General features: G+C 34.6%; 1 protein-coding gene across 1 annotated transcript in view; it reads right to left on the bottom strand.

Annotated features, from left to right (window-relative positions):
* LOC134252751 (ATPase family AAA domain-containing protein 2-like) overlaps positions 1 to 14,053 on the bottom strand; it is a 35,248-nt gene extending 21,195 nt beyond the window's left edge. The window contains exons 1-23 of the mRNA XM_062735255.1: positions 13,909 to 14,053; positions 12,712 to 12,812; positions 12,544 to 12,590; positions 12,110 to 12,339; positions 11,731 to 11,833; positions 9,552 to 9,764; positions 9,356 to 9,473; positions 8,803 to 9,028; positions 8,460 to 8,601; positions 8,186 to 8,334; positions 7,825 to 8,073; positions 7,636 to 7,726; positions 7,155 to 7,469; positions 6,791 to 6,911; positions 6,351 to 6,537; positions 5,815 to 6,000; positions 5,524 to 5,659; positions 4,684 to 4,877; positions 4,319 to 4,478; positions 4,006 to 4,128; positions 3,077 to 3,880; positions 2,567 to 2,769; positions 942 to 966 (exon numbers count right to left, since the gene is read on the bottom strand). Of these exons, the coding sequence (XP_062591239.1) occupies positions 942 to 966; positions 2,567 to 2,769; positions 3,077 to 3,880; positions 4,006 to 4,128; positions 4,319 to 4,478; positions 4,684 to 4,877; positions 5,524 to 5,659; positions 5,815 to 6,000; positions 6,351 to 6,537; positions 6,791 to 6,911; positions 7,155 to 7,469; positions 7,636 to 7,726; positions 7,825 to 8,073; positions 8,186 to 8,334; positions 8,460 to 8,601; positions 8,803 to 9,028; positions 9,356 to 9,473; positions 9,552 to 9,764; positions 11,731 to 11,833; positions 12,110 to 12,339; positions 12,544 to 12,590; positions 12,712 to 12,812; positions 13,909 to 13,998 (4,213 nt within the window). The 5' untranslated portion in view covers positions 13,999 to 14,053. The remainder of the gene's footprint in view (positions 1 to 941; positions 967 to 2,566; positions 2,770 to 3,076; positions 3,881 to 4,005; positions 4,129 to 4,318; positions 4,479 to 4,683; positions 4,878 to 5,523; positions 5,660 to 5,814; positions 6,001 to 6,350; positions 6,538 to 6,790; positions 6,912 to 7,154; positions 7,470 to 7,635; positions 7,727 to 7,824; positions 8,074 to 8,185; positions 8,335 to 8,459; positions 8,602 to 8,802; positions 9,029 to 9,355; positions 9,474 to 9,551; positions 9,765 to 11,730; positions 11,834 to 12,109; positions 12,340 to 12,543; positions 12,591 to 12,711; positions 12,813 to 13,908) is intronic.
* Between the last annotated feature and the right edge of the window lie 2,216 nt (positions 14,054 to 16,269).

Genomic DNA, 16,269 nt, shown 5'->3' with positions numbered 1-16,269 from the left:
ATAAATAAAACATTTCTATTGAATGTCTTCCATTTTTATCAATTTCATTCCTTAATAGATCCACAAAAGAATATGGTATTTCTATTTATCATGTAAATAGCTTTTTATAGGTGTCAACAGACTTGGTATTCTCGTTCATACTGATGCGGGAAGTACTTATAAAATTAAGTACTTTAAAGTACATGTAAAATGTTACAAACATTTATCATTCATTTGGATGAAAATTTACACACATTCATGTTAATCAAGAAATGTAAAATATAAACCCAAGAAAAAGTGTATAGCACATCACAGTAAAATTAAGTGGAAATGACGATCAACTGAACAGCAAATCTTAAATCCAAACAGTTGTATATACATGTACATGTAGATGTCAAGTCAACAGTTCAATCAATAATAAATAATGCACAAATAATATCCATACAAAAATATAAACAAAAGTCATATTATTCAATTCATGCTTTTAAATGATTTTCACAAAAAATATATTACTTAAATTAAAAATTAAGCTGGCGAAACGACATGCACAATATTCATAATCAAAAGACTGACAAACTATTTCATCTTAATTGTTCATAGAAATTAAAATGTTGAAACATGTATCAGTCAATGTATCAAAATAAATGTAGCACTGGGATAAATTTTTGGGGGTCTTCCCTTATGCTACAATTTTTCTTTTCAATAGCAGGTTTTACTGAGAAGAAGTTTTGTACAAATTATTAAAAGAAGTATCCCATATACTGCATCGGTATATGAAATGCTCAATTCTTACACGATCTGACATACTGAACACTAACCACCATTGGACAATACATGATAAATCTGACCAGAAAGTACAAAATAACAAGCACTTGTCCATGGAATGGGGATCAAACTTTAATCTCTGCCCCTGCTACACTGTGTTTGTTTTCAGATCTGCTCCTATCAGGATGACGTGACACAGTTTTCTGTTATATTTTTTAACTCCTGAAATAAGCAAAGAACAATATTTAAACATTTACTTCATAGAACTGGAATCCACACTAAATAAACCCTATATACCCTAAAATCTTGAAAATAAGACGGATTTAATAATAAGCCGGTTTTGAAAATAAGCCACCTATTTCTTGCATTAAAAATTACTCGAAAATAAGCCAGTTTTGAAAATAAGCCGGTCATGACAATGCCATTTAAGAAAGATGTTAAACGTCCTCGTCTTAAACATTTGACGAGTGAAAACTTTGACGATATTTATTTACTGTGCAAAATAAAAAGTTATCTTTCTTTAATTCATTTAACCTTTACCAATTTCTGCATACGACATAGTACGAACGAGTACGAGTATCGACGACATAGTACGAACTAAGTCTGTAGCTACTAATGAACGTATGTAAAATTACTAATAAAGGGTTGTTTATAAAGTTTTTTTTTTTACCAGTTTTCATGTTACACTGGCTAAAAAAACTTCATTGCAGAACCAGCTAACATGGTGAATTTTTTTCATGAAATTGTCAGAACAATAATTATCTCATCTAGATCTGTACAAGCTAACAATGTGTTATAAGGTGGTAATAATTAAATAAGTAAATGGATAAAAGGAAGTTTTTGTTTGTAAAGCATTTAACTGCCAGGTAATACTGCCCGAGGCAAGAAACCTGCTGATCGGCAGGGCTTGGTAGTAATTACATTTCAATGTACCGTATAATTGAGTTGTTTTAATATGTGTTTGTTTGATTAATTTATCAAGTAATTCAATTGCAAGCAGATATCTTTTACATTACATGTATTTTCACTTTTTTAAAACAAGTTTATATTTCATGTAAATTCATATGCTGTATACAATGAAATTAACTTTTCGAGATCGGCATTCTCAAAATATAAAGTGGACGATCCTAAAGAACGTACACCGGGAAACGCCAATGAATACAAGAGTGCTCTCTTCTCTTACCAGTTTTTTGCATTGATAATAAGCCGCAATTTGAAAATAAGCCGGTCTTGAAAATAAGCCCCCACTTTCTTACCAAAACTCAAAATAAGCCGGTCTTGAAAATAAGCCCCCACTTTCTTACCAAAACTCAAAATAAGCCGCGGCTTATTTTTAAGATTTTAGGGTATACTGACAAGTCAAACTCTCTGACTCCAAACTGAAGACATAAGTGAATATGTGACAGTTACATGGTTAATCACAATAAATTTCAATGATCGGTAGAGTTATTGTAGTGTAGTCTTTTTCTGTACCAAGTTTTGTTCCATTCTTGCCAAATGTAAAAGCAACTTTACAGTTTATTAAGTATAAATTTTCATATTAAGCATGGCTACATTGATCACTAGAATTCAAAATGAAGGTATGCATTTTCATTGTTTTACTGAAATATGAGGAATACTCTAAGACAGGAAGAATTCTGAGAAAAAAAAATCAACATACACCTTAAAAATGAATGAGCTCTTCTGGTGTTTATGTTTTGTTCATTCTGCATAAAATTTCTAACAAAAGGTTACCAGTTAGTTTCATTCCCTTAAAAAAAATTCATCCAACAAACAATAAAAACAGTTCAATATTCCTAGGCCAGATCACTAGAATCCTTACCTGAACTAGATGGACTTTATCGTGATTGTCTCTGTGCCGTACAATACACTGACTGAACACACTGTACAGTTTCTGCAGCCTCTCCACGTTAAACCCCTCAGTACTTGTCACCACTCTCTCTAACAGCTGCTCCAGGGCCTCTCTGTTTATCACCACCTTGGTCGACTTGTCTGGCTCTGTCTCTGGTATCAATACCAGGGGCTCTGACAAACACAAAATGTGTATAACGGTAATACATTTATAAATCTGCTTGTGGTAGAAAACAATGTTTACTCCCAAAACTTTTGTGAACTGGTTATTAATGTAAGACAAAATGTTGCAATATTTTTGACATTTAAATAAAACTCACTAAATTGCTATTTTGTGGTGTCAAAAAGCTGGCAATACTAAATATGTTTCCATAAAAATATAACATTGCTGTTTTTGAAAAAAAGATGGCTACGGATTTTTCTAAAGTATTCTTGATTGTTTATTGCACACGTGCACAAACACATGCTCATAACCTTGTACCTTTTTCTGCAGGAGTTTCTTCATCATTCAGAGAGATCATTTTCTGTTTAGCCAGCTGTTTTGCCTGTTCTACGCTGTCTACAGAATCCCCATTACTGTCCACAGAACTACTGATCCCACTATCTACCTCCATTGCAGAAGATTTAGGAGTGTCTTTGTTTAGGGGAAGCTCCTCTTTAGCCTTTTCAATCTCCTCCTTCTTGTCTGAGACATTAATCACTACTCTGGGAGATAAGGCTTTCACTTGTCGGCACGACGGTGACATCTGAGCATGGACTGTGGGGGATTTGGAACTTTTGGGAGTTTTGCTATTCTCCAGTTCTGTGACGTCCACTTGCAGGGTCTCTGTATGCGGAACTGGACTCTTTTGTACAATGTTCTTCTTCACGAATTTTTTGCTCAGTTGTGATTTGACAGAGGGCAGGGAATATCTTCCAAACCTTTTGAACCTTCTCCTCTTTGTGTAACTCCAAACTTCTTTTCTCTTGGGTTTTTTGGGAGACACAGTGAATGATCTCTGAGTGAACAGAGCTGTTTTTATTTTCTGTTTTGGAGACGTTAGACTTCTGATTTCCATGGACTCCTCTTTTGATGACCCCTCCTCCATCCTCTCTTCCCCCTCCTGTTCTTGGTTTTTGACGGGGGACCGTTTCCTCTTTTCCTCGGTCCACTGCCGCTCTATCTGATCTAGATCCTGATGATTTTCAATGTCTAGACCTCTAACACGACGACTAAACCTTTCCTGATTTGTCACCATAGATTTGGTCATATAAAAGGCAGGAACATCACCGGTTTCAGCATCTCCTTTAATCAACAAAATAAACATGCATTTGCATTATAATATGAGCTTTTTTTAAAAGACATAAATGTTCTAGCTTTTTCAAGTATCCGTCATTTTAAGTTTTAATTTGTGAAGATTCCAGCATTACCTCTCCTTTTTCTTGATTCAGCAATGTCCTCACACTGCTTTTCAAACTCGGGATCCAGTTCTGTATCAATAATGGCATGGAATGTGTCTCTTAGAGCACAGGCTCTGTGTCTAATGGCTCGACCTGTAGAAGATCACAACACTACAGTTTAACCCCAAAATTGTTTTCCCAGCCAAAGCCCTCATTACCCAATAGTCAATATCCTATCTAATAATAGAGTATTCAATTTTCTTTCTATCATATCAGCATCATTTTCTTTAAGATACAAATGCAGTATAAAAGTCCTTTGGGTCCCTATAAATTGTAATCTTACTAGCTGTGTCCCTGTTAGGGTTGTATTCCAGTGCATTACTACAAATCAGGTCCACATCCTCCAGGAATTCCTTGCCAGTCTGATACTGGTGCATGTCAATCTTAGACATCATGGTGGACAGGTCCATTGGTTTAGAGATTACCTCATAGTAGTCAGGCACCTACAAACATATACATAAGTAATGTAGTGCTTCTTTCAATTTACCTTTTATAAGTATTTATATTATGATTATGACTGCACACGTTGATTTTATATCATGAAGAATAAAACTGTAGAATCATTTTGATTATTGATTTCCATGGTTGAATAGCATAATGTCTGTAAATATATTCTAAGTGATTCACAGAATGCATATAATTTCCTACCTCTTCTATATCCACAGGTCGAGCAAAGATGTAGAATTTTCTGTCTTTGACAACTTTGTTGATGACCTCTCGGAGGAATATGCGTAACTCTCGAAGTGTGCTCCCCTCCTTATCTCTCAGAGCCTTCAGCTCTTTGTCTGTCAGCTTTCTGGGAGGAGGGGCTGGAGCTTTGGGTAGAACCTCCAAGTCCCTTACTACAATATTAATCAATAAATCACATAGCGATCAACTATAGCCAATGACTAATATGCAACATCAAATCTTTGAAACTTAAAATTGATCAGTTTGAAGTAGGATTACTATCTTTTATTTCGAGAAATATGATCATTGCTTAAAGCCCAATGTTATATCTCACTGCAGTGCTTTCATCTTTCATTTAAAAACATTGCAAAAGTGTGTCAGATTGAAATTTAATTTTTTCTTTTAAATTGAATTTGACAAATGAAATTTCAAATGTGGCCAGCTCACAAGAATGTCAATTCAGACTTTCAATAATTTCAAACAAATATCAAACCATTAACATTAATAACATCCAACATCTCACCCTTCTTTTTCTTTTTAACACCTAGACAAAAAACTCCCAGGTACAGCTGCTGTTTTTATTCTAACTTTAATATTATCATGGAATCTCCATATGTTCAACATTGTGAATTCAATAACAGGTAATAATATAGAATTTACTTTGTTTTTAAATAATATTACGTAACTTGATTTTTCATGTTTCTAAAAACTTCTAAATAATTCGAAATACTTAAAAATACATGTATATCAGAATCCACTCAAATTGCTTTACTTGAATTTGTAATCTTTACAAAGTGAGTGACACATCCAGCTACTGACCTTTATTTTTCTTGGCAGTCTTTATCTTTGTGGTTTGATTGAGCAGCAGATCTTGGAAGAATTCTCTCCTCTCCTCTGCAGTTGGATTACTGACATTTATCACTTCACTACTGTGCTGTCCAAATATACCCTTAACCTACAAAATAGACCAGGGTTTCCTAATTCTATTCTGTTTGCATACAGTTTAAAGACAAGCTGAATGGAATACAGAGAGAAAAACATTCTCAAATCCTGCCATATTATAAAGACTGGATCTTGTATGGATGATGAGCCGATAGGGACTCTACAAACCCAGGGATCGAGCTGTTTGAGGGGCTCTTCACTGGTGGCGAGGAGGAGGATGGCAGATGAAGGGTCCAGATTCTGGATGGTGGTCAGCAAGGTTGTTTTCATGGACTCCGACAAGACATCCCACCACTGATTAATACGCGGCATATAAACAATACAGGGAGAGGTTCTCATAGCTTCACGAAATACCTGTACAATACAAATCACCAGAATATGATACTGTGGTATAATAGAAGTCACTTTTAACTTTCACACTGTGCTCTGTTTATTGCCACCTTCAGAGTTGAAGAAACGCATTGAACCTCAGGTTCTGACTTACAATTTTTCAAGGTGTCTCTGATGCCACAAAAGCTCTATTTTTAATAAAAATTGGGGGAAAGTTACGCTTGTACTAAAAATACTCACTTTAATTTATCATTTAGAGTAAAGTACATATCATGTTTTCTAAGCTTGTACCAAGTTATTCTGAAAACAATCCAAAACTGTGAGAAGAGTAGGATTTTATGCTATCAATTGTCCACCCCTTTGCTACAACTTACATGAGCACAGGCTTCCTCTGGTGTCCTGGAGGAGATACAGAACATGGTGGCCAGATCCAGCAGGTGAACCGACAGGTGTTCCATGTGATGTAGGAGGGCAGGTCCCAGGTGTGTGGTCTGTCCTCTACCAGCCGGACCCTCCAGGATCAAACGGGGTCGGTACAAACACGGCTTCCTGCTGGAATAACTGTTCAAAGAGAAAATAACTAACAGACAGGTATCTTAATGCATATAGTTCAATGGCTAAAATGGCACTTTAAATGATTTCAAATTTTCATTTTTTATCATCAATCAAAGTTTCATGAGTGTTTCAAAGATCAAAGACAATATACTGACCTGAATTAGTATTAAGGTCTACAGATCTAAATTAGTATTTAGATCAGAGCTAATTATTGTTTTTAAGTTTGCATGCAGAAAAATAGAACTGCAAATGTGGATACCTGATAAGGTTATCCATGAATTCTTCATCTGTGACTCGACTTCTTCTCTTTCCCTCATAAATTGTCATCATCTCTTGGTTCTCATCTTCACTCCAGTCATCATACAGTCCCTGAGACTGGGCTACACACAAAACAAACAGTTTAGCACATTACATCACTGAGCAACAAAGAAAAGAAACACTTAACTAATTTATATCTTATCCAGAAAATTTACTTTTATACATAATCTAAGACATACAATTATCTCCAAGTCAAGTCACAAAATTTTTATTTTAAATCTTACTTTTAGAGTCCTGAAACACCTGATTCAGATTATTATCTCCAAGTCAAGCCAAAATACATGTATTTCTACTTCAGATCTTACTTTTAGAGTCCTGAGATGATATCTGAGCAATACTGACAGGGAAGGCTTTATGTAAGGCCTCTAGGGCAGTTGAGAGAATGTTTTGTAAGAGTGGCCTGATGTGACAGCTGAGGGCTTTCCCTGGGGAGGCTACACATCTCTGTGAGGCCGGGACAATAGACTGCATGGCTCCCTGGAAGTCCTGGGCACTGACACTGATACTGGAGACATCAATCTGAAGCTTCTCTGAGGACTGGTAGATCTGAGGGTACCTCTTCCTCAGAGCAAGCAGAGCAGCCTCCGTACACAGAGCCTTCAAGTCAGCTCCACAGTAGCCTACAAAATCATAATAAATGAGAAAACTTACCTTCTGAAGGTTGAAGAGAAACTGGTAATAAATCTTGAGAAATGTGCTCCATTTCTTTTGATCCTGTTATTATACTGTAACTTGAGTTGAAAGATAAGTTTTGGGGGTTATCTTCACAACTGATGAAAGACTTACCAACACAAAGATCAGCTACACTGTTGATGAACTGAGGTAGTAGTTTAGGGTTCCAATCTTTAGTGTGTATAGCCAGGATTTGTCTTCTTGCCTGAGAGAAATAGAGAACATAACAAATTTACTTCATTCACATATAAACTGCTGATTTTCTTATAAAGGAAAGTTTTATAAACCTTGAAGGATCCTTACCTCTTTTGATGGCAGAGAAAACATAAATTCTCTGTCAAATCTGCCTGGTCTTCTGAGGGCTGGGTCAATGGAATCAATTCTGTTGGTAGCTCCGATCACGATGACCTCCCCTCGGTTGTCAAGTCCATCCATCAGGGCCAGCAGTGTAGACACAATAGAGCTGTGGATCTGATCCTGGCGACTAGATCTGACAGGTGCTAGTCCATCTATCTCATCAAAGAAGATGATAGAGGGACGCATCTGATAGGCCTGTAACATAAAAGAATTTTTGTGTTGGATTTAAAATTGCATTTTGTTTCTGATATAGACTTTGAAATTAAAAGGTATCAAATTAATATATGTGCATATAATGTCCTCATACTTGATCAAAGAGGAGGCGAAGCTGTCGCTCTGACTCTCCCACCCATTTGCTTAAACAGTCTGCTCCTTTCCTCATGAAAAAAGCAACACGTTTATCTCCCTTGCTGCATTCATTTGCCAAGGCTCTTGCTACCAAAGTTTTCCCTGTACCTGAAGACAATCCATTTTATATTACAGGAAATTACAATTCCTTATAAAACCAATCCAAAATACATCAATATCTCTAAATTTCCACGATCATTTCATACCAGTCATTTAAATCTATGCAATCTTACCAGGTGGTCCATAAAACAGACATCCTCTTGGAGGTGCAATTTTAAATCTTTCAAAGACCTCAGAGTAGAGAAGTGGGAAAACAACCATTTCTTTCAGAGCTCTGATATGCTTCTCTAGGCCTCCAACACTGTCAAAAGTTACCTATGGAAAACATTCATAGAAAAATTATTTCATTACAGTAACAAAAAAATATATGGGGAAAAAATTAGATTTTAAAACTATTTACAGTTTTCAATGGCATTCATGCAAGTACATCAAAACTGATTTTCTTTTGATAAAATAAGCTATATGTCTGTACAATTCTCATTTAAAAGAGAAACTGTGCATATGTTAAAATCTTACAGATTTATCAATTGTCATTGGGTCGATATCAGCCAGACTGGCTCCTATCCTCTGTCTGTCCTTCATGGTTCCCACGATATCTTTGTCTGTTAGGTTCATAGGCAGGAGCTGATTACGAGCCCGGGCCATACTTTTGGCCTTCCTCCTCTGGAAGTGCTCTTCATCACTGCTGGACCCTGAAGCTGGGGAAGAGGTGCTGGAGCTGCCATGGAATGCTCTCTTTCTTCTATAAATCAGAAAGGTTTCGGTTAATATATTTATGCTCCAGGGAATAAGGGGCTAGGTAGAGTATCGTCCCAGCCCTTCTAATGCATATACAAAATACATGTACTACAGGTAAAATAAACCATATTTTCTTGTTTAAGTATTATATTGAGAATTACTTTCGGTAATTTAGATAGCTGATTAAGATAGCTACATTAATCTTAATAATAATAAATAGGAATTACAAGTTTACAAAAAACAAGAGTAACAAGATAAAGATTATTGCCTGTAAGAATTTCTATGAGACTTATATGCATTATCTAAATCTCAATCATGGGTGGAAACCTACCTAAGATTGACACGTCGATGTGCTGGAGAACGGTAAACTGGCGAGTGCTTCTTCTTCCGTCTGACTGGTGAATCTGGTGCATCAGCAAATATTGTAGGTTTTCTTCGCCGTCTCTCTTCTGCAAAACATATAAGAGTCAAGAGTCCAAACTAACTACTGAACAGACCTCATCATTATTAAATGCTCCTCAGCTTACCTATTGGCACTTCAAATAGCTGTGTTCTAGGTTTGTGTTCCCTTACGGTATATGTGCATATAATGTCCTCATACTTGATTTGAGGAGGCAGCTTGTCTTCATCATCATCATCATCGTCGTCATCCTCCTCTTCTTCCTCTTCATTATTTTCTTCACCTTCCTCATCACCATCTTCATCATCATTTTCTTCCTCTTCTTCTTCTTCACTGGATTCTAGGCAATGGCAAAATTGAAAGGCTCTAATCTTTCTTCTTTTTTAAAATACAGTTAAAAGAATACATTCACAGTCTTCGAAATAACCTGGGTGCCCCATGCCCGGGACCTGGTAAATTTGCCAGTGGGCATGTGAAAATTCTCAAATTACATGCCCGAAGGGCATGTGTGAATTTTCTTCGATTCACGACGTTTACTTGCTATTTCTTCTGTCATACCCCAGTTATTCGTGTAAACATGCTCTGTAATGTCTTAAGGTGGCTCATTACATCCACAGTTTATTTTAAATTTCATGACAGCACCACTTATCATGTAGATGCCAAATATCCATAATGGAAAAAATTGATATTTTAAATATTTTTAAGAGAATTTTTTAACTTTCTTTTTATTTTGGTGAAATGTTTTATTTCAAAACTGATTTATTATTTCCAAAATTTCAAAACTTTCAGTGTCAAATGATGGACATTTTCATTTAAAAGAGACACACAATGAAAATACCTCATAATACATAATATTTATTTTATTAGAAAAAATAGTTTTCTTCTAAAAAACAATAAATGTCATTATCTTTTTAATCTGCGCATAAAATATTTTTAAAATGAGTTCTAAAGAGACAAGGAATGTATTTCAATGAATTGCTTGTGACATATTGAATGAAGAATGTTTTAACGAAATGAAAATTCCAATTTAGAAAATATTTGGTATAAAAAGTCCTTTTTCAAGAGTTATCTTTCCTAATTACCCAAGACTCAAAACACAATGGAACGTTTGAACATTACATCTAAATTTCAGAATAAAGCTTTAAACTTCCATAATATATATTTAAATCAATAAAGCAATGTATGAATTAACACCAACACAGTAAATTGTGCAAGTAAATAACATTTTTAATTTCAACAAGGTTGTCGATTTAAACTATTATCCTCCATACAAACACGTTGACTGATAGAGCTCACTGCTTCGACATGTCAGAAATTGCACATTACTTGTTAATAAGATTTGCCTGTTGTTTTCTTTTGTTTCTGCTAAAAAGTAATCCTTCTTGGTGTAACAAGATAAACTTATTTGTTTTCACTGTTTATAACAATGGCTCATCTATTTTTAAAGCGTTTTAAAGGTCATCATATTATAATCTCAATCATGGGTGGACCCCAAAGCAAATCGGTCGAAACAATGGAGGTTTATTATTTTGTGTAGCACATGTACGTCATCAAAAAGTGGTGTAATGAGCCTCCTTAATCTGAATTACCAGTCTACATTTGTCCAGAGACAACTTATATGTCTCTGATTTGTCTTACGTTACATTATCGGTACGACCTGTCAAATGATTATCAATCGTAATCATTGAAGTGTTTAATTTAACCTATTTGTTTTATCGATGTTTCTTGCCAAATTACAATATGTTTATTGATACCACATGCAGTGGAGTGCTGTCATGATGATCATGATCGTACTTATGAAATTCAATTCAGCTATAATGGCCAACAAAGGGCCAGTATGCGTGTCAAAAGTTGTTAAAAAAAGGCCTAGAAAATGGCATTAACTTTGCAGACCACGGTTGATTTAAAACTAGCTGTGTTCTAATTTAAACTAAAGATTGAGAGAATTTAAAAACAGAAAAACTGTCCTTATAGTTAATATAAAAACCTTATTTTTTGTTAAACAATCATATCTCTGTTATATGAATGAAATTTGAGTAGGGCATGTACAAATTTCAATAGGCTGGGTTAAAATGACCGGTAAACATGCCCAAAGGGCGTGTGCTGAAAAAGAATTGTTGTGAAGACTGCATTCATCCATGTTAACAAGCAAAACATTCTGCTAATAGAATTCATTAAAATTTCAAAAGATTTTCTTTCATTCCGCTATCTCATTTCATTTTACATTCTCATAACAATAGTTTGGTAAGGAAAAATCTTATTCTCCCCCCTTATTTGTCTTTCTCAATATTCATTCCAGAACTCACCACTTTCTGATGACTCGTGTACAGGCATTCCATACATGTCTCTCTTTACAGGCTTCCTCACTCTCTTAACTCGGCTGTACATGCTTTCTTCCATGTCATCAACCTGTCAATACATACTCAAGTATGTCACACAATGAATGTATGTCTTAATGTTTCATAAATTCACATGCTACAAATTAATAGCTTTTAACACAATTCCACAAAATCTTTCACTTGTCTAGTATGCTCTAACATTTGTAAAAGAGGAAAAAAAAACATTTAAAATTGTTTTAACTTTTCTAAATATAATCAAACTTGAGTGTGGTAAATTCTGCTTATTTTCCTAATGTCTACTAGTAATACATATAAATTTCATTCAAACAACTACATAATAACATACATTATCTGTTTCTTCCATTCTTCTTTTCTTTCTGGGATTGTCTTCGTTATGATCATAGCTCTGCTTATCAACATACAAGGCCCTATCCAAAATCTTGGGGTCAAACGTCCCATAAAGCAGATTCTTCTGTCGGCTACTGCGGCGTACTGCCACCTCTTCCTTCTCCTCCATGATTGGCCGACTTCTACGAACGGATCGTACTGGCCTTGGTGATGGTTTCTTATGGGATTCTGAAAAAATGTTTTCACATCAGTCTACAGAACTGGATGATAACTAACCAACTTTTAAGTGACAGCATCTGGGTCAACTCAAAATGTGATCCTGAAATCAACCTGCCCAAATGCATATGAAAACAATAACTGTTCATCTAAGATGTAAGTTTAGATGCTGACTCTGTAAATCAACCCTAGAAAATTTCTCTATTTTATGCTCACCATAATCACTTTCTTCATCTGTTGGGTCATCATCATGTATAATAAACCTGGAACCAAAATACAAGAAATACATAAGTTCTAACTCACATAATGTAAAGTGCTTACTGTGGAATGAAACAAAAAATTACCATATTTATTTAAACAAAGAAATAGTTGTGACTGGTTTACCTGCGTCTGGTAGCTGCTCTAGTACTTCTCTGGTTTACTGACTTTCTGAGTCTCCTAGGAGAAAAGTCAACAACACCACTACTCTCATCCGTCTCCTCACCCTAAAAATTATTTAAAGTCATTCATTTTTGTTATGAACAGGTACAAGTTTTTATAACATTTCTTTACTTTTATTCATAATATCACAATACATATAACTCTAAATTACATAGAGTACACCCTACCTTGGCTAAAAAAAAAAGTTAGAAAAAATCCTGTTGTTTTTTAAGGAAAATAAAACAAATTTCATTGAATCACTGGAATATATGTATATATAGATATATTTAAAGCCACTTCTTGCTAAGCCACTTCATGGTAGGGGGCAGAGTTTTGACACTGTTTTATAAATAAAGACAAGCAAGTCAAGCATGTCATATATCATATGGTTGTGTTGATCAATCATAATTTATTGTAGAAAACAATGGTATAATAATTTGCCAGTGCATTTTTTCTGAAAGTGTAAACAACTGTAATTCAGGAGAGGAGGTACTCCATGTTATTCAGAGTTGGATGCCTTTAGTTTTATGATCATACCACAACAATGATACTACTACAAAATTTATCACAGTTCTAAACAAGTGCCTGTAGTGTAATGGGACTAATCTGTGCGAGTGTCATGGTTGTCCCTAAGAATTGAAGTACTCTAAGGAAACATTAAAAAAGAAGAAAGGGGTCTGGGTTTCACTCCCCAAATGAAGAGTTTACTGGAATAACAACAGCAAAACAAAGGGATTACATAATTATTGGCGAAGAAATTCCCCAACCCCCGCATCTCAAGCAAAGCACGGATCAATCAATGACATGTCAGATTGAAAGTATATGTAAAACAAATGTGTCATAAATGGAATATACAGATTTCCTTTTGTTGTTTTAATTATCCAGCAACACTGAGCACTTTGTTGCCTGTGTGCCATAAAATAAGCTCAAGATTCAGATTTAAATAAAGTCAAAACATAGATTCACTGCTGCAAGAGTTTAATTTTTGAAAATTAACTTCACATATATGACTTTAATTAAAGATGCTACGATATACATGGAAGTGAAAGTATATAAGTATACAGGAACCTATGATTCACGAGGAAATTCGAAATGAATGAAAACCCTTTGTTTGATATAAAAGGTTGTGCGAATTCACACTTATATCAGATGAAATCTTACGTTCGCTTCATGTTCCCTCTTGTCGAAACCTTCATGAGACAAAAACGGCACATCCGAGCGATTTTCCGCTCGGTGTCTAGTATTCACCATTCTTTTTCGGCTGCTTTCCTACTTTCATGAAGCCCTTTCACATCGAAACCACTTACTACGCACAATGTAGTGCAAGTATATTCCAAGAAATTTATGGAATGCATCTGAAAAATATATTCTAAACCAAGTAGAAATGAAATTAAACATTATAAAACTACTATTTTAAAGGGTAATATGTCCATTTATAACATTTTTAATCATGCGGATGATACTGATCTCATTTTCATAACATAGGTAGAAATGGCGCCAAATGTGATTGGGTGGTCTCCCACTTTTAACATAAACAAACTGATAAATAGAGATCACCAGATATTGACAGTAACGTAACTGTCGTTCAACAAAATTTTAGAATGACTTTTTATTATAAATATGCATTTAGTTTTCATATCATGATCTTCTTCGCCTTCTGCTTACAAACACTCCTGAAGATTATATCAGTGTAGCCTAATATAGACCTGGGTAGGCATGCAGCCAAGTCTAGGCCCGGGCTAGGCTGTTTCCCTAAATTTTCCCCTGATATTTTTTAGTTTGTTATTTTGACGCCAAACTTGCACATGAATTTATTAATATATTCGATCAGTGCATACTATTAGTTCAAGATATATTACTGTAGTCAGCGGCGGCTCACACAAATTGTTCCGACGAAAATAGTTCCATCATTAATAAGCTACAACATAATTGTTCACGATAAGAATAATGTTGTGTATGTCAACCAAAATTAAAATTTTTATATTTGCTATTGCAAATAAAAAATGTAGAATATTCATTATTTTTCTTTTTTAACATGTATATAAATTTTTAGGTCATTCTTCTCTTATTTTTTCAAAAAAAAATATCAACAACTGATAAAATCATGTTATTGTTCCACTTTTCAAATATTTCTGAGAAACAAATAATCATTTGTGTGTGTAGTATATCAAATGACTTTTAAGACAAAGAGTGTGTAGACAAACTACACATCGGGAGACCTGCAAAATGTGTAACAAAACCCGAACTGGCCAGGGATTTCTAAACTGACAATCTTTAATTTTTATGAATCAGAATTTGTATTCATGTGATCTAATTATTTCAGTCTGCCATCGTAACTTCTCTGTTATCCGTTTGACAACTCCATCGCATGTGTATAGACCAAGGCTAACCTTGCGGACATAGGTATGTGTACTGTTTGTTAGCATGCTTAGGAGACGGGTGACCATAATGCTACGGACTCACGAAATTTACACAAGTTATATAACTAGACAGTGCAGTTTTATTTTTATAAACGTCATTAAACACTGTTATACATATTTATTCTAAAGGTCGAATACTTGCACATGAATTTATTTGAATTTTATTTTTAAAAAATTAATTATTCTTAATAAAAAAAATGGCGACAAAGATAAGGAAAACAGAAATTAGTGTTAAATCACAATTTTTCAAGATCACTCAGTTAATTCTTTAAGAAACACATATTTTAAGAAAAACAGCATAGAAGATTTGATTGTTTATTAATTTTTTTAATCTGAGTTGTTCGTTGTTCTAACTTAGTAAAGATAAGTGGTTCATAAGCGTCGGATTCAGCCCTGAAGGGGGGGGGGGTAAATATATTCAAGAAATCTATTTATAGTATTGCAGGCCCGAAGGTGGAGTATTGAGTATCCAGAAAAAAAAAAACGCACAGAGAATATTACAGAAGCATTTGCTCAGGCACATAGTATCACTTTTGAAAGTGGGACACACCGATTTTTTTTTAACTTACGGCCTGAAACTTTGACCAGCTGTTGACTGTGACAAAGAAAAACTTTGTTGTCCAACTTGAAAATCCTTTTTCTTGAGGGGGACCAACTCTTTGCATAATCAAATTTCCGCATTACCCTGATATGATTTTATTGCAACAAAAATATGGGGATCGAAATGGCGGAATGATCCTTTCAATGAACATGAAGGGGGGGTAGTTTACTTCCCTTTTATTTTTATTATCATTATTATTTTTTTTTTTTTCGGAATTTTAGGTTTAGAATTCCCTGTATTACCTTATATTTTCATTGAATTTGCATCCGCGGTTTTAAAATTGCAATATATATTACAGTAAACGGAAAATATTTTGATTATACGTTTTCATAATAAAACACATTTAACAAAATAGCGAATTTTCTACAGATTTTACGGGAAAAATTTAAAAAAAAAACAACAGGAATTTTTGTTGTTGTTGGTTGGTTGGTTGGTTTGTTTGTTGAAGTAGATTTAAGAGATTTATTTTCATTTATAATAACTATAGGTCCTTGACAGTGT

This window comes from Saccostrea cucullata, unplaced genomic scaffold (genome assembly GCF_032062105.1).
Source record: "Saccostrea cucullata isolate Sc308-1 unplaced genomic scaffold, CSIRO_AGI_Scuc_v1 ctg101, whole genome shotgun sequence".
In the NCBI taxonomy this organism is placed as follows: domain Eukaryota; kingdom Metazoa; phylum Mollusca; class Bivalvia; order Ostreida; family Ostreidae; genus Saccostrea; species Saccostrea cuccullata.
This window is presented reverse-complemented; position numbering and strand designations above follow the sequence as displayed.